The 24,901-nt window shown below is 41.8% G+C and overlaps 1 protein-coding gene across 5 annotated transcripts in view; it reads left to right on the forward strand.

Moving 5' to 3' along the window:
- EVI5 (ecotropic viral integration site 5) overlaps positions 1-24,901 on the forward strand; it is a 285,495-nt gene that overhangs the window by 52,065 nt on the left and 208,529 nt on the right. For all 5 annotated transcript variants that reach the window (XM_063606865.1, XM_034931223.3, XM_034931216.3 and 2 more), the window contains exon 2: positions 4,535-4,764. In XM_063606865.1, coding sequence (XP_063462935.1) covers positions 4,535-4,764 — 230 coding nt within the window. The remainder of the gene's footprint in view (positions 1-4,534; positions 4,765-24,901) is intronic.

Genomic DNA, 24,901 nt, shown 5'->3' on the forward strand with positions numbered 1-24,901 from the left:
TGTCATCATTTCTTCACTTGTAAAATGTGGAAAATAGTAATACCTACTTTATAGCATTTCAATAATTAAATAGATTTAATACATATAAAGTGTTTACAACAGTACCTGGTGCGATTTAAATGCTGAAAAAGTGTTTGCTGATATATTCCCCTCCTTTTTGAAACTTTGTTTCCAAACCTCTGGCACCATACAGTGGGAGTTGCATAGAATCTACGTAGAGTTTAGGTAGCGCAGAAGGCTGGTCAAAATTTCATATCAGAGTCCCTAAAAACCATACCACGTGGAAACTGTTATACTGGCTTTCAGTACTAAGTCTAAGACTGCCATACAATTAACAAAGATACTGAAGGGAGTGATAGGGATACTATTTTAGATACTTTTCCATATGACTATAAGAAATACAGGAATAATGACAGGGTAAGGTACTATCTTTAATTATAACAGTCTCCATGCTTTGCATAGTGACTTACACAGAATACTCAGTAAATATTAGTTGATTTTATACATACATGTATACAGACACACACATACACACATATGTATATCTGACATAGTAAAAGTGAGCCCAATAAAAAATAAAACCAAAATCTTGACCTGTGTGTCTTTGGTCCACTCATCTCAAGGAAGGAACATGAGATGTCTGGTTGGCAGTCCCTCATAATGGCCAGTTTTGTGAGAATCAAAGAGTGTAAGAAAATTGTCAAGAGACAAGAAACCAGAAAAGAAAAGAAAAAGCGGAGATAAAAATGAGTGTAACACAGATTAGAGGGGTGGGGATAAACAGCAGGTACTTTGGAGAAGCTAATAAGAGACGGAAAATAAAGCAGTTTTGCATTGTGGTGTGGTGGTGGAAAAGTCTCTTAGTCCTCAATAGCCCTTGAAAGTGTTTGAGCTTCTGTGTTAAAAGCTACTTGTCTCTGGTTCCTGTACTTTTTGAAGGAAGATTGTAAAATGATAATAGATAGTGTAATGTTTATATAAGCAAGCTGTATGTACACTAATGGTAACTATATTTAAAAATCATCTCATGTGTTCATTCAGTAAACAGATATGAAAAAGTATTAGGAAATATTCCCTGGCTCTAAGGAAGGGTAAAAAGATAGAACTGCAAAAATTATTGGTGAATCTTTGTGACATCTGTATATAGCTGAAGTCCTGACATTATGAAATGTGTTCTGCCGCACTGCCCTTTTTTTTTTTAAAGGTAACTTGACTTTTGACATTTAAAGATCTGTTGGGTTTTTGACTCTCAGTGATGGCACAGGTACCCATACTCATAGTTCCTCTTTACCCACAATAGTACCCTTTACCCAGGGGGGAATATTATACTCTAGAAATGTGATTCAGTTTCACAGTATGATTCAGGAAGTAATTAACCATAGCCATGTCCTTTTCTCCCTCATGATTTTTTGATCTAAAATCAGAATCTTTAAAAATAGATCTATTTTAGGGAAGTTAAGAGCATCCTTTTAATAAAATATAAAGTGATATAATCATGTCTGTTTCTCATGGGAGATTGTATTCAACTATTGTAATAGTATGTAACGCTTTTACTACACTTAAAAAATTGAGATATAATTTATATACCATAAATTTGCCCCTTTTAAAGTGTATAATTCAGTGGCATTTATTATATTCACAAGGTTGTGCAACCTTCACCACTGACCAATCCCAGATTATTTTCATCACCCCATAAAGAAATCCTGTACCCATTAGTAGTCATTTTCCATCCCTTTTCCCAGGCCCTGGAAATTACTAATCTACTTCTGGATTTGCCTGTTCGGAACTTTTATGTAAATGGAATCATACAATATGTGGCCTTTTTTGTGTGTGATTACTAAGCCTTTTTAATGATGGTTTTAGCATTTTCAAAGTGTGTTCGCTTTTTTTTTTTTTTGAGACGGAGTTTCGCTTTTGTCGCTCAGGCTGGAGAGCAGTGGCGTGATCTTGGTGCATTGCAACCTCTGCCTCTCGGGTTCAAGTGATCTCCTGCCTCAGACTCCTGAGTAGCTGGGATTACAGGCGCCCGCCACCATGCCCAGCTAATTTTTGTATTTTTAGTAGACACGGGGTTTTGCCATGTTGGCCAAGCTGGTCTCGAACTCCTGACCTCAGGGTGATCTGCCTGCGTTGGCCTCCCAAAGTGTTGGGATTACAGGTGTGAGCCACCGTGCCCGGCCAGTATGTTCACTTTTTAAAATAAATGCATAACACCTCTATGAGATAGACAGGAACTTTGTGACATATTTGCATTGTCAGATTTGTTTATATTTATTTATGTGACCTCAATTTACCGTAGGTTGAGGAAAAGAGATTCAGAGGTGGCAGGGTGGAAGTTTGGAAAAGTAAAATTAAAGGAAAAATAGTACATGATGATATATGAAAAAATAATTTAGCCCTGTGGGATTTCTAGATTCTATGAATATTAAACTTTATTAAATTGCAGATGCAATTAAATGCTCTAACTATATTTAAGAACTTAAAACTTGAAGTTGAGTCTTTAGTAGTTATAGGCTGAATTCCATTTCAGTGAGGTCTAAAGCATGTCAGAATTGTGCTTTTGATTATTTCAGACTCTTTAAATCGAAGCCTGTTGCTACAGTGTGCAGAAGGGGTATGATATAAATTTCTTTTAATAAAGCAATTAATAGGTGTCTTTTGCTTTTGCAGCAATTAACTTACTGAGTAGGGGAGTTTAATATAATGAAAATGTAAAGCATTAATTATTGAAAATTGTAAGTATATTTGAAATTAATGTATTGGTAAAGTGTACCATTTTTCTATAAATTTTATACATTAGGTTTTCTTCCGTTTTTCTGTAAATTTTATACATTAGGTTTTCTCTTTTTAAATATTAGAGTGTGCTTTGGGGATGCGAATTTGTGCCATTTTCACAATTGAGTTTATAGTTGTTATCCTAAGATCGATAGGATAACAAATCACACAGTAGGCTATCTTAGTGCCTACTATGGCTTCTGTCATTTCGTGGCACAAATAAAGTTTTGGCTAAATTATTATTTGGTTCCTATATGGCCTTTTGCCCTGATGAGCTGTTTTCATCTATGAGTTGACAGGAAGGACTTCTTTTGCCTGGGAGCAGGCATAAACGATCACCTCATGCTTCTCTTTCTTAGGTCTCTTATGCCATTCAACTTTTCTTTCTTGGGATTCGTCTCTCAACGGTAACAGCCCACTGATCCTTTCTATAATATCATTTCTAAAGGAAGTAAGTTCTAAAAGGGGAAAATTATTGGCAAATGGAAAGAAAATGAGAGGCATCTTGAGTTTAATAAAACTCTTGCCCCTATTCAGCACTTGTAATGGAATCTTTGTCCTTTTAGATGCTCCATCCTCAGGTTAAGTGGCTTAACTATGTCCTTAGAATTGCTTTTCCATTTTATCCTTTCCGTACATGGAATTTTCCTGCTAAATTGAAGTGGAGGAAGTGGAGACAGAGAAAAAGCCATGTATATATTGAGGGCAGGAGGAAATGCTTGGGTAACCAATGAGGAGAGTGGTACCTACTACCAGGACCTGGACAGGATTTTTTTTTGTGTGTGTGTACATATGTTCATATGGATTGCCATATATAAACCAGTGTTAGCTTTGAACAGTATGTACATTTTCTTTTTCAGCTGAATTTGTTGTATACATATCTGCTTAGGAGGTTGGCATGGTTTATGACAAATATGTGAGCATATGTATAATTCGTTGAATCTTAGAAAAGAGAGGAATCTTAAAGGCTTTTTTCTTCCTGGTTAGCCACCTAAAACAGAAACTTAACCCTTAACCAACGCTTGACATTTGGCTTTTACAATTGCCACATTAACGTAGCTATTGGTAGAGAATGTACTACTCTTTCCTAGGCATCCCATTCTATTTCTGAATAAGCCAACTATTAGAAATTCTACCTTGAACCCCTCTCGTTCTATTAACCCAGCCATTTACCATAATTTTGTTCCTGGGGTGCTAGTCCCTCTTCTATAACAACACTCTTTAGTGGTTTGAAGAGAGATCAATCAAGGGCCTCACTACATTTTATTTATGCTAAATACACCCAGTTTTTGTTGAATTGTTAGTCATGTTACAGGATTTCCCTGATCATCTAATGGACATGTTTTAATTCCTTGACTTGCATATGTTTTTGACTAAAACCCCAAGAATACATTTTACATCCTCACTCAATACACCCATATACATACATACATGTAGGATGTATTTTTAAAATAACAAACATATCTTTAATTTGATATTTTTGCTCTTTTTCATTTTTGAAACATGCTGGTTGATTTTTGTCACTCCTGATGGGTCTCAGTTTGGAACACTGTTCTGATTTGTTCATGCTGCAGAACTGAAATAAACAGTTTGCAAAAGCTGGATATTAGGGTATTGTTGCTAAAACAGGTTTTACCTTTACTTCCTCAAAGAGAATATTCTGATGATGGTTATTAAGTAAATCCTAACAGAATTATTAAGTTCTCGGTAATGAATACAGTGTAACTAAAGTATATGCAACTTTTATTTTTGTCCTTAGGTGGCGACAGACAAAGTTGCAGAAAAGCTGAGCTCTACTCTCTCATGGGTGAAGAACACAGTATCGCATACAGTCAGTCAGATGGCCAGTCAGGTGGCAAGTCCATCTACTTCATTACATACCACATCCTCATCTACCACACTATCAACACCAACCCTTTCACCATCTTCCCCATCACAGTTGAGTCCAGACGACTTAGAACTCCTGGCTAAACTGGAAGAACAGAATAGGTGAGTGAGGTTGCTTGGCTTTTTTCTCTCCAATTATACAAATCCAGCCATTCATATTTACTTACACTAGAATTTTTTTTTCTATTTTTTGGTTTCTTATTTATCAAAGTTATTTACAGAAGTGTTCGTCTTTTTTGGGGGGAGATTGGTCTCAAAAGAGACTAACATTTTCTTCTGGCTCAAATAGCTTTAGAGATTTGTTTTCTTAATATAGCAAATTCCCTAAATCTTTCTTGAATTTTATCAATTTTTTAAAAAGTAAATGAAACTATAACTTTATAATTTTAAACTCTTTGAACAGTCTCCTTTGGTAAAAGCATAAAATAATTTAATCCAGTATAGATATCTGATTTGTGGTTTAGAGTGCAAAATCTTTTCATAAATTATTCATAGAAAGCAAAATATCCTTTTCTCCTAATGGTATTAAATAGAATAGTTTTCTGCTCTGCTAGGAATGCATATTCCGGACTCTGTTTGTTTCCTTACCATGTTATTGTCAGAGGCTCTTTAGGGCATCATCTCTTTTATACATTTATTTATATATATATAATATATTATTATAATAGATTATATTATAATAATATATAATATATAAAATGTATAATATACTTTATGTTATATATAACATATATTATATTTTAATGATTATATTATAATATATTATTGTATATTTCAATCATATAATATATATGTTATATATATTTTTGTTGAACTATAATATAATTATGATATATGTCATATATATGATAATATATGATATATATGATATATATCATATATCATATAATATTTATATATAATATATAATATAATATATACATTATATACATATGGAAGAGCACCCTTTTGTGCTCAGTCAAGCTATATAATGCTACTGGCTTAAAATCATAACAAAAATAACTTTTAACAGGTTTTTTGGTGTATTGTTGTAATCAACTATGCGTACTTAAACTGTACAATTTGATACATTCTGACATATGTATACACCTGTGAAATTGTCGCCAAAATCAAGAAAATGAACATCTCCATTATCCCCGTCACTGTCCCCAGGCAGCCACTGTAGTTTGCATTTTCTAGAATTTTGTAGAAATGGAATCATACAGTATGTAGTTTTTTTGGTATGGATTATTTCACTCAGCATAATTTTGAAAGTCATGTTATAGCACATATTGATAGTTGATTCCTTTTTATAGTATTCCATCATGTGGAAATATCATAGTTTATTCACTCACCTGTTGCTATTAAATGCCATAAACATTTGTGTTTAAGCCTTTGCATGGATATATGCTTTCATTTCTCTTGGAATGGAATGACTGGATCATATGGTAGGTATATGTTTAACTGCCAAACTGTTTTTCAAAGGGCCTGTACTTTTTGATATCCCGCCAGCAGTGTATGAAATTACCAGTTCTTCTACATCCTTGTCAACACTTGGTATGATCAGTCTTTTTAGTTTAAGCCATTTTATTAGGTATTAGTATCTCTGGTTTTAATTTGCATTTCTCTGTTGGTTTTGAGCATCTTTTTATGTGTTTATTTGTCATCTGTATATATTCTTTGATTTTTTAAAAAAAATTTGATTATTTGCTTTCTTATTACTATGTTTGGAGAGTTCTTTATATGTTTGGGGTAAAAGTCTTTTTTTTTTTCTGTCTCTCTTTTTTTTTTTTTTTTTTTAATTGATCATTCTTGGGTGTTTCTCGCAGAGGGGGATTTGGCAGGGTCACAGGACAATAGTGGAGGGAAGGTCAGCAGATAAACAAGTGAACAAAGGTCTCTGGTTTTCCTAGGCAGAGGACCCTGCGGCCTTCCGCAGTGTTTGTGTCCCTGGTTACTTGAGATTAGGGAGTGGTGATGACTCTTAAGGAGCATGCTGCCTTCAAGCATCTGTTTAACAAAGCACATCCTGCACCGCCCTTAATCCATTCAACCCTGAGTGGATACAGCACATGTTTCAGAGAGCACAGGGTTGGGGGTAAGGTCACAGATCAACAGGATCCCAAGGCAGAAGAATTTTTCTTAGTACAGAACAAAATGAAAAGTCTCCCATGTCTACCTCTTTCTACACAGACACGGCAACCATCCGATTTCTCAGTCTTTTCCCCACCGTTCCCCCCTTTCTATTCCACAAAACCACCATTGTCATCATGGCCCGTTCTTAATGAGCTGTTGGGTACACCTCCCAGACAGGGTGGTGGCCGGGCAGAGGGGCTCCTCACTTCCCAGTAGGGGCGGCCGGGCAGAGGCGCCCCTCACCTCCCGGATGGGGCGGCTAGCTGGGCAGGGGGCTGACCCCCCACCTCCCTCCTGGACGGGGCGGCTGGCCGGGCAGAGGGGCTCCTCACTTCCCAGTAGGGATGGCCAGGCAGAGGCGCCCCTCACCTCCCGGACGGGGCGGCTGGCCGGGCGGGGGGCTGACTCCCCACCTCCCTCCTGGACGGGGCGGCTGGCCGGGCAGAGGGGCTCCTCACTTCCCAGTAGGGGCGGCCGGGCAGAGGCGCCCCTCACCTCCTGGACGGGGCGGCTGGCCAGGTGGGGGGCTGACCCTCCCACCTCCCTCCCGGACGGGGCGGCTGGCCAGGCGGGGGGCTGACCCCCCCCACCTCCCTCCCGGACGGGGCGGCTGGCCGGGCGGGGGGCTGACCCCCCAACCTCCTTCCCGGACGAGGTGGCTGCCGGGCGGAGACGCTCCTCACTTCCCAGACGGGGCGGCTGCCGGGTGGAGGGGCTCCTCACTTCTCAGACGGGGCGGTTGCCGGGCGGAGGGTCTCCTCACTTCTCAGACGGGGCGGTTGCCAGGCAGAGGGTCTCATCACTTCTCAGTCGGGGCGGCCAGGCAGAGACGCTCCTCACATCCCGGACGGGGCGGCAGGGCAGAGGTGCTCCCCACATCTCAGACGATGGGCGGCCGGGCAGAGACGCTCCTCACTTCCCAGATGGGATGGCGGCCGGGAAGAGGCGCTCCTCACTTCCTAGATGGGATGGCGGCCGGGCAGAGATGCTCCTCACTTTCCAGACTGGGCAGCCAGGCAGAGGGGCTCCTCACATCCCAGACGATGGGCGGCTGGGCAGAGACGCTCCTCACTTCCCAGACGGGGTGGCGGCTGGGCAGAGGCTGCAATCTCGGCACTTTGGGAGGCCAAGGCAGGCTGCTTGGGAGGTGGAGGTTGTAGCGAGCCAAGATCACGCCACTGCACTCCAGCCTGGGCACCATTGAGCACTGAGTGAACCAGACTCCGTCTGCAATCCTGGCACCTCGGGAGGCCGAGGCTGGCGGATCACTCGCGGTTAGGAGCTGGAGACCAGCCCTGCCAACACAGCGAAACCCCGTCTCCACCAAAAAAATACGAAAACCAGTCAGGCGTGGCGGCGCGCGCCTGCAATCGCAGGCAGTCGGCAGGCTGAGGCAGGAGAATCAGGCAGGGAGGTTGCAGTGAGCCGAGATGGCAGCAGTACCGTCCAGCTTCGGCTCGGCATCAGAGGGAGACCGTGGAAAGAGAGGGAGAGGGAGACCGTGGGGAGACGGAGAGGGGAGAGGGGAGAGGGCTACAATTGTTTTTCTTATATTGATTCATGTATCCTGCAGCTTTGCTAAACTCAGTTATTGTTTTGGTAGTTTTTTTTTTTTTTGGTTTTTGTCTAGATTCCATTAGATTTTCTATGTAGATGAGCCTATCATCTGTGAATAAGAGCACTTTTGCTTCTTTCCAATCTGGATGCCTTTTATTTATTTTCTTGACCATTGCTACTAACTGGGAACCTCCTGTATAAATTTGAATGGAAGTGGTGAACAGACATACCTGTTCTTTTTCTGATCTTAAGAAGAAAGCATTAAGCTTGATGTTAACTGTATTTTTTGGATATGGCCTTTGTCAGATTGAGGAAGTTCCTTTTTTTTTTTTTTTTTTTTTGTGAGAGAAGGTCTTGCTTTGTCACCAAGGCTGGAATGCAGTGGCATAATCATGGCTTGCTGCTGCCTTGGTCTCCTGGGCTCAAGTGATCCTTCCACCTCAGCCTTCTGAGTAGCTAGAATTACATGCATGCACCACTACACTTGGTTAATTTTTTTTTTTTTACTATTTTTGTAGAGACGAGGTCTTGCTTCGTTGCCTAGATTAATCTCAAACTCCTGGCTTCAAGGACTTGGGTTCCCAAAGTGCTGGGATTACAGGCGTGAACCACTGTGACCAGCCGCTTTCCATTTCTTTCTTTCTCCATTTCCTTCTTTCTTTCTTTTAGAGATGGGGGTCTTGCTCTGTCACTTAGGCTGCTGTAGTGCAGTGGCACAATCAGGGCTTGCTGTAGCCTTCTCCTGGGCTCAAGTGATTCTCCAAGCCCTGCCTCCTGGGATTACAGGCACGTGCCATCATGCCTGGCTAACTTTTGTACTTTTTTTTAGAGACGGGGTTTTGCCATGTTGCCCAGGCTGGTCTTAAACTCCTGGGCTCAAGTGATCCTCCTGCCTCTGCCTCCCAAAGGCTGGCATTACCGGCATTAGCTATTGCACTTGACACCTCTTTCTATTTCTTGTTTGCCGAGGATTTATGTAAAACAGATTTTGGATTTTGTCAAATGCTTTTTTTGCCTCTACTGAAATGATCATTAATGGTTTTCTTCTTTCAGTCTGATAATATGGCAAATTACATTGATTTTTCAATGTTAAACCGACTTTACATTCTTAGGATAAACCCCACTTCATATATCTTTTCTTTGTAAAGTATTGGATTCAATTTGCTAAAATTTTGTTTGTGATACAGTCTGCGCTCCATATCCACAAGTTCTGCATTTGCAGAACCACAGATGGAAAATATGTTTTAAAATAAGAAATAACATACAACAATAAAAATAATACAAATAAAAAAATACATATAACTATTATATAATGTTTACATTGTATTAGGTACTAAAAGTCATCTAGAGCTGATTTAAAATATAAGGAGAATGTGCATAGGTCATATGCAAATACTATACCATTTGATCTAAGGACGTCACCACCCACACATTTTGGTATCTTTGGTATCTTTGGTATCAGGGAACCAATCCCTGAAGGATACGGAGAGTTGAATGTATTTGCATCTATGTTCATGAGGGAAATGGATATAAAGTTGTCTTCAAAAGTCCTTGACCTTTATCGGTAATATGTTGTCACCTTGTAATGTCTGTGTGACCTTTCTTTTCTAATAAAGTCATTTAGTGCTATATGGTAGTCCCCCCTTATGTGTGCGGGATACTTTCCAAGACACCTAGGAGATACCTGAAACTGTGGATAGTTTCAGACCTCATTGTCATCAACTGAAACGTATTTCTGTTCATGACTTCTACTCACAAATTTAATGCTGTTTTCATCTTAATTAAGCATTTATCATACATTGTGACCATAACTTTTGTAGTTTGAAGTGCAAGAATAAAATCAGTATAAATTTATTTTTCCTTCACAGTTTCACAGATAGAAGATTTATTCTTACCACAAATCTTAGCAGCCTCAGCATTCAATTTTGTTTGTTTCCTTATTAAGTAGAGAACTTTCACCTTCTCACTTGAAGGAAGCACTTTAACAGCTTCCCTTTGACATATTCAAATTGCCAGCATCACTACTTTTGTGGTTTGGGGCCGTTATTAAGTAAAATAAGGGTGGGTTGAATGCAATCACTGTGATATCGCAATAGTATATCTGATAACTGACTCAGATGGTTACTAAATATTAGCCAGCTGGTAGCACATACAGCATGGGTACACTGGGCAAGGGGATGATTCACTTCCCAGGCAGGACGGAGTAGCATGGCATGAGATTTCATCGTGCTGCTCAGAATGGTACACAATTTAAAACTTTTGAATTATTTACTTCTGGAACTTTCTGTTTAATATTTTTGGACTACAGTTGATTGTGCATAATTGAAACCATGATTCGCTGGGCCCGGTGGCTCATGCCTGTAATCTTAGCACTTTGGGAGGCCAAGGTGGGCGGATCACCTGAGATCAGGAGTTCAAGACCAACCTGGCCAACATGGCGAAACCCTGTCTCTACTAAAAATACAACAATTAGCTGGGCATGGTGGCGGGTGCCTGTAATCCCAGCTACTCCAGAGGGTGAGGCAGGAGAACTGTTTGAACCCAGGAGACAGAGATTGCAGGGAGCAGAGATCGCGCCTCTGTACTCTGCACTCTAGCCTGGGCGACAGAGCGAGACTTTGTCTCCAAAAAAAAAAGAAAAACAGAAACCATGGCAAGTGAAACTGTGGATAAGGGGTGACTATTGTTGGTATATCTTTGTTGGCTTTCTGTTTACATGTTATATCAGATATTGAGAGAAGAGCAGTAACTTCAAATTATAATTGTGGATTTATCTATTTCTTTTAAATTCTGTCTTTCATGTAATTTGAAGTTCTATTTTAGGTATATAAACATTTAGGATTGTTATATCCTCTTGTAAAATGACCTTCTTTATCTTCGGTAATGTTGTTTGCTTGGAAATCTACTTTATCTTATATTAATATAGTCACTCTAGCTTCCTTTTGAATAGTGTTAACATCTTATATATTTTCCCAGCCTTTTGCTTGTATTCTATTTTTTTTTGTTTATCTTTAACTTTTTTTTTTTTTGAGACAGGGTCGCACTCTGTCACCCAGGCTGGAGTGCAATGGTATGATCATGGCTCACTGCAGCCTTCATCTCCCAGACTCAAGCAGTTCTTCCATCTCAGCCTCTCAAGTAGCTGGGACTACAAAATTTTATTTTTTTTTTAAGAGATGGGGTCCCACTATGTTGCCCAGGCTGTTCTTGAACTCCCGGATTCAAGCAATCCTCTCACCTCAGCCTCCTAAAATGTTTGGATTACATGTGTGAGCCATCATACCTAGAAAAAATCTTTGGAGTTTGTCTGTTAGTAGCATTTAGTTGGGTTTTGCTTTTAAAAATACAATCTGACAATCTTTGTCTTTTAATTGGGTTATTTAAACCATTTTATTTTTTTAAAAAATTAAAGTTTTATTTTTTGCTCACATTTACATTCATCTCAATTAGTAGGTTGGATACATCTTTGCTTTACTCTGCTTTGTTCTGTGACCGCAGCCGGCATCTATCTGGGATAAATCAGACTCATGACAGACAGAAAAGAGATCTAGTTGAAATACCTTAAAGCATCCCCTAGGGAGTGGTATACATAATTTCTACTTAAATTTTATTGGCCAAAGTAAGTCAGATGGCCAAACCTTTTATGAGCAAATCTAGCAGGGATGGATCTAAAATTCACACTTTTAAAGGGTACAGTTTAGTGGTTTTTAATATGTTCACAAATTTGTGCCATTATTACTACTATCCAAACTCCCATTCAGAATATTTCCATCACCCCAAAAAGAAACTCTGTACCCATTAGTCTCCTCATTTCACCTTCCTTCCAGCCCCTGGTAACCACTAATATATTTTCTGTCTCTGTGGATTTGCCTATTCTGGACATTTCATTATGATGGATACAATAAGTGGCCTTTTGTAACCGACTTCTTTCACACAACATAATGTTTTTTAGATTTTTGAGGAAAATAGATTATTTACATTTAAGGTGATTATTAATATTGTTATATTTAAACTTGTCATCTTATATTGTTTCCGTTAATTCTGCCATCTTTGACTTTATTGAATATTTTTATGATTTTGTTATAGTTCATTTATTGATTTATAAGCTATAACTGCTATTTTGGTGGTTGTGTTAAGATTTATAATATAAATCTTTAACTTATCAGTCTGACTTTGAGGGTTATACCACTTCACATGTACTGTAAGCACCTTATAATAGCACACTTGCATTTCTCCTGTCCAGTCCTTTGTACCAGTTTTGTCGTGCATTTTACTTTTATATGTGTTATAAACTCTATACTACATTATTTTTTAACTCAACAGTCAATTATCTTTAAATGAGATTGAAATAATAAGAAAAAACTTTTATGTGTTTACCTATTTAGTTACCATTTCTAATGCTCTTCTGTCCTTTCTTTAGATCCAGATTTCCATCTGATATTTCCTTCTTGAAATACTTTTTCTTTAACATTTCATGTAGTTGGTGGTATTGGTGATGAATTATTTAGCTTTTGTATGTCTGAGAAGGTCATCATTTTGGCTTTGATTTTTACATATATTTCTTTGACTATAGAATTCTATTTAATAGGTTGACAGTTTTTATTTTCCAAATATTTTAATGTTGCGATTTCATTGATTACTCTCTTGTGTTTTCAGTGAGAAATTCAATGTGTTCCTTGTCTTTTTGTTTGTTTGTTACTCTCAAGCACATTTGTTTCTTTGTATATGTCTCTTTTCTCTGCTTTATCACTGGTTTTAAGCAATTTGATTCTGAGGTGTCATTGTTTTTTCCATGTTTCTTACATTTGTGATGTGTTGAACTTATTATGGATTTATAGTTTTCTTCAAATGTGGAAATTTTGGAGCCAATGTTTTCTTCAGATAATTTTTTGTCCCTTTCTTGCCTCTTCTTTAGAGACTCTAAGTACACACATATTAGGCCACTTGAAGTTGTTCCACAGCTCCCTGATGCTTTGTTCATTTTTTTGGAAAGTTGCTACGTATTCAAATTCACTAATACTGTCTTTTGCCATATCTAAGTTGCTATTAATCCCATCTAGTGTATTTTTTATCTCTCACATTGTGTTATAGTTTTATCTTTAGAAGCTAGAGCTGAGTGTTTTTTAATATGTCTCTATTAAACTTTTGAATATATAGGATACAGTTATAATAACTTTTAATAGGCTCTCTGGTCATTCTAACATTTGAGTTAATGCTGGTTTGCTTTTGATGGATTGATTTCCCCCCCACCTCATTATTGGTTATGCTTTTCTTCTGCTTTGCATGCCCGATTTTTTTTTTTTTTTAAACAAAATCTCACTCTGTCACCCAGGCTTGAGTACAGTGGCGTGACCACGGCTCACTGCAGCTTTGACCTCCTTGGCTCAGGTGATCCTTCGACCTCTGCCTCCCAAGTGGCTGGGACTACAGGTGTGTGCCATCATGCCCTGCTAATTTTTGTATTTTTTGTAGAGATGGGGTTTCACCGTGTTACTCAGGCTGGTCTCAAAGCCTGATAATTTTTTATTGAATACCTGAGATTGTGAATTTTATCTTGTCGTGTTTGACTATTTTCTATTTTCCTATAAATATTCTTGAATTTTGTTCTGGCATGCAGTTAAATTACTTCAAAAGAATTTGTTCTGGAGTAATACAGAACCTAGGACTATTGTTCCCCCCTACTGAGGGGAGACCCTTTTGTGTACTCTCCCCAATGTGTCTTGAAACAGTAACTTTTCCAGTCTGGCTGGTGAGGATAGGTATAATTCTCTACCATGTGTGAATGTTAGCCATGGTTACATCTAATCTTTTCTGGTGGTTGATTCTCTGGCCATGGATAGTTTCCTTACATGAATGCATTGATCAGTTCCCAGCTGAATATTTGATGCAGATCTACCTATCTCTGAAGATCTCTGTATAGTTCTTTCATCTCTGGTCGTGACCTGTGAACTCTAGACACCTTGGTCTCACTGCCATTGAGTACCTGAAATATGGTTTATCTGACTTGCAATGACTCTTCTCATCATCTCCTCAATTCAGGGAGCACACAAGACTGTATCTCAATTTTCCCCACCTGTTATAGGGCCCTGAAACTGAATTTCAAGGTGGTTAAAATGGCAGTCACAGAGTTTACTTTACTTATGTCCCGAGTCTCAGGAATTCTTCTCCAATGCTGCCTGTTGTCTAAAGTCTTTATTTATATATATATATATATATATATATATATATATTTTTTTTTTTTTTTAAAGACAGGGTCTTACTCTGTTGCTCAGGCTGGAGTGCAATGGTGCCATCACAGCTCACTGCATCCTTGACCTCCTGGGCTCGGGTGATCCTTCCACCTCTTCCTCCCGAGTAGCTGGGACTATAGGTATGTGCCACCATGCCCAGCTAATTTTTGTACTTTTTATAGAGATGGGGTTTCGCCGTGTTGTCCAGGCTTGTCTCGAACGCCTGGGCTGAAGCAATCTGCCCACCTTGGCCTCCCAGGGTGTTGGAATTACGGGCATGAATGAGTGTGCCAAGCCTAAAGTCTTGAAAATCATTGTTCGATATAATTTAATGTATTTTGTTCAATATTTTTTGGTTTCAGGAAAGAGGGTAAATCTAGTCTCTATTATTTAATCACGGCAAGAATGAAATAATTTTTCATATAAAGTTTTGTATTTTCCTTTGGCATGGTATCGGAGGAACCAGCCCCCAGTATTTCAACGTAGGTTCTTTTCTATTTTCCCTAAGTGTCGGCCGGTCTGAGAAATAAAGAGAAAGAGTACAAAGAGATAAATTTTACAGCTGGGCCTCAGGGGGTGTCATCACATATTGGTAGGACCTTGATGATGACCCCGAGCTGCAAAACCAGCAAGTTTTTATTAGGGATTTTAAAAGGGGAGGGGGTCGAACAGGGAGTAGGTCACAAGGATCACATGCTTCAAAGGGCAATAAAGATCACAAGGCAAGGCAAAATTAGAATTACTGATGAGGGTCTATGTCCCGCTGTGCACGCATTGTCTTGATAAACATCTTAACAGGAAACAGGGTTCGAGAGCAGACAACCAGTCTGACTAGAATTTAACAGGCTGGAATTTCCCAATCCTAGTAAGTCTGAGGGTACTGCAGGAGACCAGGGCGTATTTCAGTCCTTATCTCAACCGCGTAAGACAGACATTCCCAGAGCAGCCGTTCATAGACCTACCCACAGGAATTGCATTCCTTCCCCAGGGTTATTCCTTGCTGGGAAAATAATTCAGCGATATTTCTGCTACTCACTTTCTGCAAGAAGAAAAATATGGCTCTGTTCTGCTCGACCCCGCAGGCAGTCAGACCTTATGGTTATCTTCCCTTGTTCCCTGAAAATCGCTGTTATTCTATTCTTTTTCAGGGTGCACTGATTTTATATTGTTCAAACACATATTTTACAATCAATTTGTACAATAGTGATCCTGAGGTGACGTATATTCTCAGTTTACAAAGATAACAGGATTAAGAGATTAAAGTAAAGACATGCCTAAGAAATTATGAGTATTGATTGGAGAAGTGATAAATGTCCATGAAATCTTCATAATTTATGTTCAGAAATTGCAGTAAAGACAGGTGTAAGAAATTATCAAAGTATTAATTTTGGGAACTGATAAATGTCCATGAAATCTTCACAATTTATCTTCTTCTGCCTTGGCTCCAGCCGGTCCCTCCGTTCAGGGTCCCTGACTTCCCGCAGCAGCATGGGAAGAAGTCTGAATAGAATTAGAAAAATTGATTTATATTATTTGACAATTAGATATTGGAGTTAATATCATGTATAAATATATTGTGAATGTTACTTCTGCTTAGCTTTAAAAAAATGTACTGCTGAGGTAATTATTGAAGTAATTTTATAATTTTACTGCTGAGATAATTTTTACTTTAAATAGACCTGTCCTCAGACTTGGTCCCTTCCTATTGAGATGGAGACAGACAACAGTAGCTTGAAGGAAATTCACAGGGAACAGGATTAGGAACTATAGATTTTGAGTCTGGCCTAATTGAGCCCCAGGAATAGGACCTAATATCAACTCATGCAAACCTGGTGATAGAAAATACTGCTTTCTTATCATTTCTTAGGAAGCCCTTTTAAAGGTTTTCTTTGGCTCTCAGCACTCAGTGGGTAAGGTAGAAAGCTGGGTGTGCCACATAACTTTTTGTGGGTTTAGTGTGTGTATATGTGTTTTGGTTTTAACTTTTTACCCCTTTGTTTACTACATTTGAAAGATTTTGAGCAAATCCTCTGGTCAGAAGTTTTGGGAAGAGATAGTCTTTTAAAATAATATGTAGATTCTGAAAGTTTCTTGGATAAGATGAAATTAGAAGAGGATCTTGAAAGATCAAAGTGGAGTGTTAGGTTGTGTGAGGGCTGTTATGAGCAAATAGGTTCTCAGAAAAGGAAATGAAAGGGACTATTAAATAGAGCAAAAGGAGATATGTGATAGAAAAATAGTGGGAAAACCAAACACTGCATGTTCTCACTCATAGGTGAGAATTGAACAGTGAGAACACATGGACACAGGAAGGGGAACATCACACACTGGGGACGGTTGTGGGGTGGGGGGAGGGGGGAAGGATAGCATTAGGAGATATACCTAATGCTAAATGACGAGGTAATGGGTGCAGCACACCAACATGGCTCATGTATACATATATAACAAACCTGCACGTTGTGCACATGTACCCTAAAACTTAAAGTATAATAATAATAAAACTAAAAAAAAGATATTGATCAAAGGATATGAAATTTCAGTTAGATAAGAGGAATAAGTTCAAGAGATCTATAGTATAATACAGTTGCTATTGTTAATAACAGTATATTATATTCCTGAAAATTGCTAAGAGAGTAGCTTTTGTGTTCTTACCACAAAAAAAAGTATGAGAGGTAATGAGTATGTGAATTAGCTTGATTTAGCCATGTGGTACATGATAAATATATACAATTTGTATTTGTCAGCATAAAATATAATTTTAAGTAATTAAAAAAATAGTGGGACATGAAGTTGGGGCAGGACTGACAAAGTAAAGCACTTACAGACAGTGCTAAAGGGTATAAAAGATTTTTAAGTGTTCAGTTGGTTATTATATACAAGGATGAAGTAGTTTCCAGTAAAGATAACTTCTGGTATAGATTTTGTAAGTGACCAAAGTTGAATTTATTTTTATGGTTGTGATCAGTAATTACTGTGCAACTAAAATACACAAAGCGTTATATTAAAATTGTTGTAGGTAAGGTGTGGTTGTAGATGAATCGCTTATTCCCATACAATTCACAATTTACCCCAGAATACCAGATGTGTTTAATATATATGTTGACAACTAAGGAATAATTACTGGAGTTTTAAAAAAAATTATTGTTATACTTTAAGTTCTAGGGTACATGTGCACAACGTACAGGTTTGTTATATAGGTATACATGTGCCATGTTGGTTTGCTGCACCCATTAACTCATCATTTACATTAGGTATTTCTCCTAATGCTATCCCTCCCCCAGCCCTCCACCCCTTGACAGGCCCCAGGGTGTGATGTTTCCCTCCCTGTGTCCAAGTGTTTTCATTGTTCAATTCCCACCTATGAGTGAGAACATACAGTGTTTGGTTTTCTGTCCTTATGATAGTTTGCTCAGAATGATGGTTTCCAGCTTTATCCATGTCCCTACAAAGTACATGAACTCATCCTTTTTTATGGCTGCATAGTATTCCATGGTATATATGTGCCACATTTTCTTAATCCAGTCTATCATTGATGGACATTTGGGTTGGTTCCAAGTTTTTGCTATTGTGAATAGTGCCGCAATAAACATACGTGTGCATGTGTCTTTATAGTAGCATGATTTGTAATCCTTTGGGTATATACCCAGTAATGGGATCACTGAGTCAAGTGGTATTTCTAGTTCTAGATGCTTGAGGAATTGCCACACTGTCTTCCACAATGGTTGAACTAATTTACACTCCCACCAACAGTGTAAAAGCATTCCTATTTCTCCACATCCTCTCCAGCATCTGTTGTTTCCTGACTTTTTAATGATTGCCATTCTAACTGGCTTGAGATGGTATCTCATTGTGGTTTTGATTTGCATTTCTCTGATGACCAGTGATGATGAGCATTTTTTCATTTGTATGCTGCATAAATATCTTCTTTTGAGAAGTGTCTGTTTATAACCTTTGCCCATTTTTTGATGGGGTTGTTTGTTTTTTTCTTGTAAATTTGTTTAAGTTCTTTGTAGATTTTAGATATTAGCCCTTTGTCAGTTGGGTAGATTGCAAAGATTTTTTCCCATTCTGTAGGTTGCCTGTTCACTCTGATGGTAGTTTCTTTTGCTGTGCAGAAGCTCTTTAGTTTAATTAGATCCCATTTGTTAATTTTGGCTTTTGTTGCCATTGCTTTTGGTGTTTTAGTCATGAAGTCCTTGCCCATGCCTGTGTCCTGAATGGTATTGCTTAGGTTTTCTTCTAGGGTTTTTATGGTTCAGGTCTAACATTTAAGTCTTTAATCCATCTTGAATTACTTTTTGTATAAGGTGTAAGGAAGGGATCCAGTTTCAGCTTTCTACATATGGCTAGCCAGTTTTCCCAGCATCATTTATTAAATAGGGAATCCTTTCCCCATTTTTTGTTTTTGTCAGGTTTGTCAAAGATCAGATGGTTGTAGATGTGCGGTGTTATTTCTGAAGCCTCTGTTCTGTTCTATTTGTCTATATCTCTGTTTTGATACCAGTACCATGCTGTTTTGGTTACTGTAGCCTTGTAGTGTAGTTTGAAGTCAGGTGGCATGATGCCTCCAGCTTTGTTCTTTTTGCTTAGGATTGTTTCGGCAATGTGGGCTCTTTTGGTTCCATATGAACTTTAAAGTAGTTTTTTCCAATTCTGTGAAGAAAGTCAATTGTAGCTTCATGGGGATAGCATTGAATCTATAAATTACTTTGGGCAGTATGGCCATTTTCACAGTATTGATTCTTCCTATTCATGAGCATGGAATGTTCTTCCATTTGTTTGTGTCCTCTTTTATTTTGTTGAGCAGTGGTTTGTAGTTCTCCTTGAAGAGGTCCTTCACATCCCTTGTAAGTTGGATTTCTAGGTGTTTTATTCTATTTGTAGCCATTGTGAATGGGAGTTTGCTCATAATTTGGCTGTCTGTTATTGGTTTATAAGAATGCTTGTGATTTTTGCACATTGATTTTGTATGAAGTTGCTTATCAGCTTAAGGAGATTTTGGGCTGAGACAATGGGGTTTTACAAATATACAATCACATCATCTGCAAACAGGAGCAATTTGACTTCCTCTTTTCCTAATTGAATATCCTTTATTTCTTTCTCTTGCCTGATTACCCTGGCGAGAACTTCCAACAGTATGTTGAATAGGAGTGGAGAGAGAGGGCATCCCTGTCTTGTGCCGGTTTTCAAAGGGAATGCTTCCAGTTTTTGCCCATTCAGTATGATATTGGCTGTGGGTTTGTCATAAATAGCTCTTATTATTTTGAGATATGTTCCATCAATACCTAGTTTATTGAGAGCTTTTAGCATGAAGGACTGTTGAATTTTGTCGAAGACCTTTTCTGCATCTATTGAGATAATCATGTGGTTTTTGTCATTGGTTTTGTTTATGTGATAGATTACGTTTATTGATTTGTGTATGTTGAACCAGCCTTGCATCCCAGGGATGAAGCCCACTTTGTCATAGTGGATAAGCTTTTTGATGTGCTGCTGGATTCGGTTTGCCAGTATTTTATTGAGGATTTTCACATTGATGTTCATCAGGGATATTGGTCTAAAATTCTCTTTTTTTCATCGTGTCTCTGCCAACCTTTGGTATCAGGATGATGCTGGCCTCAGAAAATGAGTTAGGGAGGATTCCCTCTTTTTCTATTGATTGGAATATTTTCAGAAGAAATGGTACCATCTCCTCTTTGTACCTCTGGTAGAATTCGGCTGTGAATCCGTCTGGTCCTGACCTTTTTTTCGTTGGTAGGGTATTAATTATTGCCTCAATTTCAGAGCCTGTTATTGGTATATTCAGAGATTCGGCTTCTTCCTGGTTTAGCTTGGGAAGGTGTATGTGTCCAGGAATTCATCCATTTCTTCTAGATTTTTCTTGTTTATTTGCACAGAGGTGTTTATTATATTCTCTGACGGTAGTTTGTATTTCTGTGGTATCGGTGGTGATATCCCCCTTATAATTTTTTTATTATGTCTATTTGATTCTTCTCTCTTTTCTTCTTTATTAATCTTGCTTGAGGTCTATCAATTTTGTTGATCTTTTCAAAAAACCAGCTCCTGGATTCACCGATTTTTTTTGAAGGGTTTTTTGTGTCTCTATCTCCTTCAGTTCTGCTCTGTTCTTAGTTATTTCTTGCCTTCTGCTACCTTTTGAATTTGTTTGCTCTTGCTTCTCTAGTTCTTTTAATTGTGATGTTATGGTGTCAATTTTAGATCTTTCCTGCTTTGTCTTGTGGGCATTTAGTGCTATAAATTTCCCTCTACACACTGCTTTAAAAGTGTCCCAGAAATTCTGGTACATTGTGTCTTTGTTCTCATTGGTTTCAAAGAACATCTTTATTTCTGCATTCATTTTGTTATTTACCCAGTAGTCATTCAGGAGCAGGTTGTTCAGTTTCCATATAGTTGTGCGTTTTGAGTGAGTTTCTGAATCCTGAGTTCTAATTTAATTGCACTGTTGTCTGAGAGACCGTTTGTTGTGATTTCTGTTCTTTTATATTTGCTGAGGAGTGCTTTACTTCCAACTATGTGGTCAATTTTGGAATAAGTGCCATGTGGTAGTGAGAAGAATGTATATTCTGTTGATTTGCAGTAGAGAGTTCTGTAGATGTCTATTAGGTCTGCTTGCTCGAGAGCTGAGTTCGAGTCCTGGATATCCTTGTTAATGTTCTGTCTTGTTGATCTGTCTAATATTGACAGTGGGGTGTTAAAGTCTCCTGTTATTATTGTGTGGGAGTCTAAGTCTCTGTAGGTCTCTCAGGACTTGCTTTTTGAATCTGGGTGCTCCTGTATTGGGTGCATATATATTTAGGATAGTTAGCTCTTGTTGAATTGATCCCTTTACCATTATGTAGTGACCTTCTTTGTTTCTTTTGATCTTTGTTGGTTTAAAGTCTGTTTTATCAGAGACTAGGATTGCAACCCCTGGTTTTTTTTTTTTTTGCTTTCCAATTGCTTGGTAGATCTTCCTCCATCCCTTTATTTTGAGCCTATGTGCGTCTTTGCACGTGAGATGGATCTCCTGAATACCGCACACTGATGGGTCTTGACTCTTTATCTAATTTGCCAGTCTGTGTCTTTTAATTGGAGCATTTAGCCCATTTACATTTTTTTTTTTCTTTTTTATTGATCATTCTTGGGTGTTTCTCGCAGAGGGGGATCTGGCAGGGTCACAGGACAACAGTGGAGGGAAGGTCAGCAGACAAACAAGTGAACAAAGTTCTCTGGTTTTCCCAGGCAGAGGACCCTGCGGCCCTCCGCAGTGTTTGTGTCCCTGGGCACCTGAGATTAAGGAGTGGTGATGACTCTCAACGAACATGCTGCCTTCAAGCATCTGCTCAACAAAGCACATCTTGCACCGCCCTCAATCCATCCAACCCTGAGTGGATACAGCACATGTTTCAGAGAGCACAGGGTTGGGGGCAAGGTCACAGATCAACAGGATCCCAAGGCAGAAGAATTTTTCTTAGTACAGAACAAAATGAAAAGTCTCCCATGCCTGCCTCCCTCTACACAGACACAGCAACCATCCGATTTCTCAGTCCTTTCCCCACCTTTCCCCCCTTTCCACTCCACAAAACCGCCACTGTCCTCATGGCCCGCTCTCAATGAGCTGCTGAGTACACCTCCCAGATGGGGTGGTGGCCGGGCAGAGGAGCTCCTCACTTCCCAGTAGGGGCGGCCGGGCAGAGGCGCCCCTCACCTCCTGGACGGGGCGGCTGGCCGGGCGGGGGGCTGACCCCCCCCACCTCCCTCCCGGACAGGGCGGCTGGCCGGGCAGAGGGGCTCCTCACTTCCCAGTAGGGGCGGCCGGGCAGAGGCGCCCCTCACTTCCCCGACGGGGCGGCTGGCCCGGCGGGGGGCTGACCCCCCCACCTCCCTCCCGGAGGGGGCGGCAGGCCGGGCAGAGGGGCTCCTCACTTCCCGGTAGGGGCGGCTGGGCAGAGGCGCCCCTCACCTCCCGGACAGGGCGGCTGGCCGGGCGGGGGGCTGATCCCCCCACCTCCCTCCCGGACGGGGCGGCTGGCCGGGCGGGGGGCTGACCCCCCCACCTCCCTCCCGGGCGGGGCGGCTGGCCGGGCGGGGGGCTGACCGCCCACCTCCCTCCCGGACGGGGCGGCTGGCCGGGCGGGGGGCTGACCCCCCCACCTCCCTCCCGGACGGGGCGGCTGGCCGGGCGGGGGGCTGACCCCCCCACCTCCCTCCCGGACGGGGCAGCTGGCCGGGCGGGGGGCTGACCCCCCACCTCCCTCCCGGACGGGGTGGCTGGCCGGGCGGGGGGCTGACCCCCCCACCTCCCTCCCAGACGGGGCGGCTGGCTGGGCGGAGGGGCTCCTCACTTCCCAGAAGGGGCGGCCGGGCAGAGGTGCCCCTCACCTCCCGGATGGGGTGGCTGGCCAGGCGGGGGGCTGACCCCCCCACCTCCCTCCCGGACGGGGCGGCTGGCCGGGCTGGGGGCTGACCCCCCCACCTCCCTCCCAGACAGAGCGGCTGGCCGGGCAGAGGGGCTCCTCACTTCCCAGTAGGGGCGGCCGGGCAGAGGCGCCCCCCCCACCTCCTGGACAGGGCGGCTGGCCGGGCAGGGGGCTGATCCCCCCACCTCCCTCCCGGACGAGGCGGCTGGCCAGGCGGGGGGCTGATCCCCCCACCTCCCTCCCGGAGGGGGCGGCTGGCCGGGCAGAGGGGCTCCTCACTTCCCAGTAGGGGCGGCCGGGCAGAGGCACCCCTCGCCTCCCGGACGGGGCGGCTGGCCAGGCAGGGGGCTGACCCCCCCACCTCCCTCCCGGACGAGGCGGCTGGCCGGGCAGAGGGGCTCCTCACTTCCCGGTAGGGGCGGCCGGGCAGAGGTGCCCCTCACCTCCCGGACGGGGCGGCTGGCCGGGCGGGGGGCTGACCCCCCCACCTCCCTCCCAGACGAGGAGGGAGGACGCTCCTCACTTCTCAGACGGGGTGGCTGCCGGGCGGAGGGGCTCCTCACTTCTCAGATGGGGCGGTTGCCAGGCAGAGGGTCTCCTCACTTCTCAGACAGGGCGGCCAGGCAGAGACACTCCTCACATCCCGGACGGGGCGGCAGGGCAGAGGTGCTCCCCACATCTCAGACGATGGGCGGCCGGGCAGAGACGCTCCTCACTTCCCAGATGTGATGGCGGCCGGGAAGAGGCGCTCCTCACTTCCTAGATGGGATGGCGGCCGGGCAGAGATGCTCCTCACTTTCCAGACTGGGCAGCCAGGCAGAGGGGCTCCTCACATCCCAGACGATGGGCAGTCAGGCGGAGACGCTCCTCACTTCCCAGACGGGGTGGCTGCCAGGCAGAGGCTGCAATCTCGGCACTTAGGGAGGCCAAGGCAGGCGGCTGGGAGGTGGTTGTAGCGAGCCGAGATCACGCCACTGCACTCCAGCCTGGGCGCCATTGAGCACTGAGTTAACGAGACTCCGTCTGCAATCCCGGCACCTCGGGAGGCCGAGGCTGGCGGATCACTCGCGGTTAGGAGCTGGAGACCAGCCCAGCCGACACATCGAAACCCCGTCTCCACCAAAAAAATACGAAAACCAGTCAGGCGTGGCGGCGCACGCCCGCAATCGCAGGCACTCGGCAGGCTGAGGCAGGAGAATCGGGCAGGGAGGATGCAGTGAGCCGAGATGGCAGCAGTACCGTCCAGCTTCGGCTCGGCATCAGAGGGAGACCGTGGAAAGAGGGGAGAGGGGAGAGGGGGGAGGGGGGAGGGGAGAGGGGGGAGGGGGGAGGGGAGAGGGGAGAGGGAGCTCTATCTACCACACAGTCCTTCTCTGAATCCTTCTCTGGAGCCCCGCCCATTTACATTTAAGGTTAATATTGTTATGTGTGAATTTGATCCTGTCATTTTGATGCTAGCTGGTTATTTTGCCCGTTAATTGATACAGTTTCTTCATAGTGTCGATGGTCTTTACAGTTTGTCATGTTTTTGCAGTGGCTGGTAACGGTTGTTCCTTTCCATGTTTAGTGCTTCCTTCAGGAGCTCTTGTAAGGCAGGCCTGGTGGTGACAAACTCTCAGCATTTGCTTGTCTGTAAAGGATTTTATTTCTCCTTCACTTCTGAAGCTTAATTTGGCTGGATATGAAATTCTGTGTTGAAAATTCTTTTCTTTAAGAATGTTGAATATTGGCCCCCACTCTCTTCTGGCTTGTAGAGTTTCTGCTGAGAGATCAGCTGTTAGTCTGATGGGCTTCCGTTTGTGGGTAACCCGACCTTTCTGTCTGCCCTTAACATTTTTTCCTTCATTTCAACCTTGGTGAATCTGACAATTATGTGTCTTGGGGTTGCTCTTCTTGAGGAGTATTTCATTAATTTGAACT

Source organism: Pan paniscus, chromosome 1 (assembly GCF_029289425.2).
Source record: "Pan paniscus chromosome 1, NHGRI_mPanPan1-v2.0_pri, whole genome shotgun sequence".
Lineage (NCBI taxonomy): Eukaryota > Metazoa > Chordata > Mammalia > Primates > Hominidae > Pan > Pan paniscus.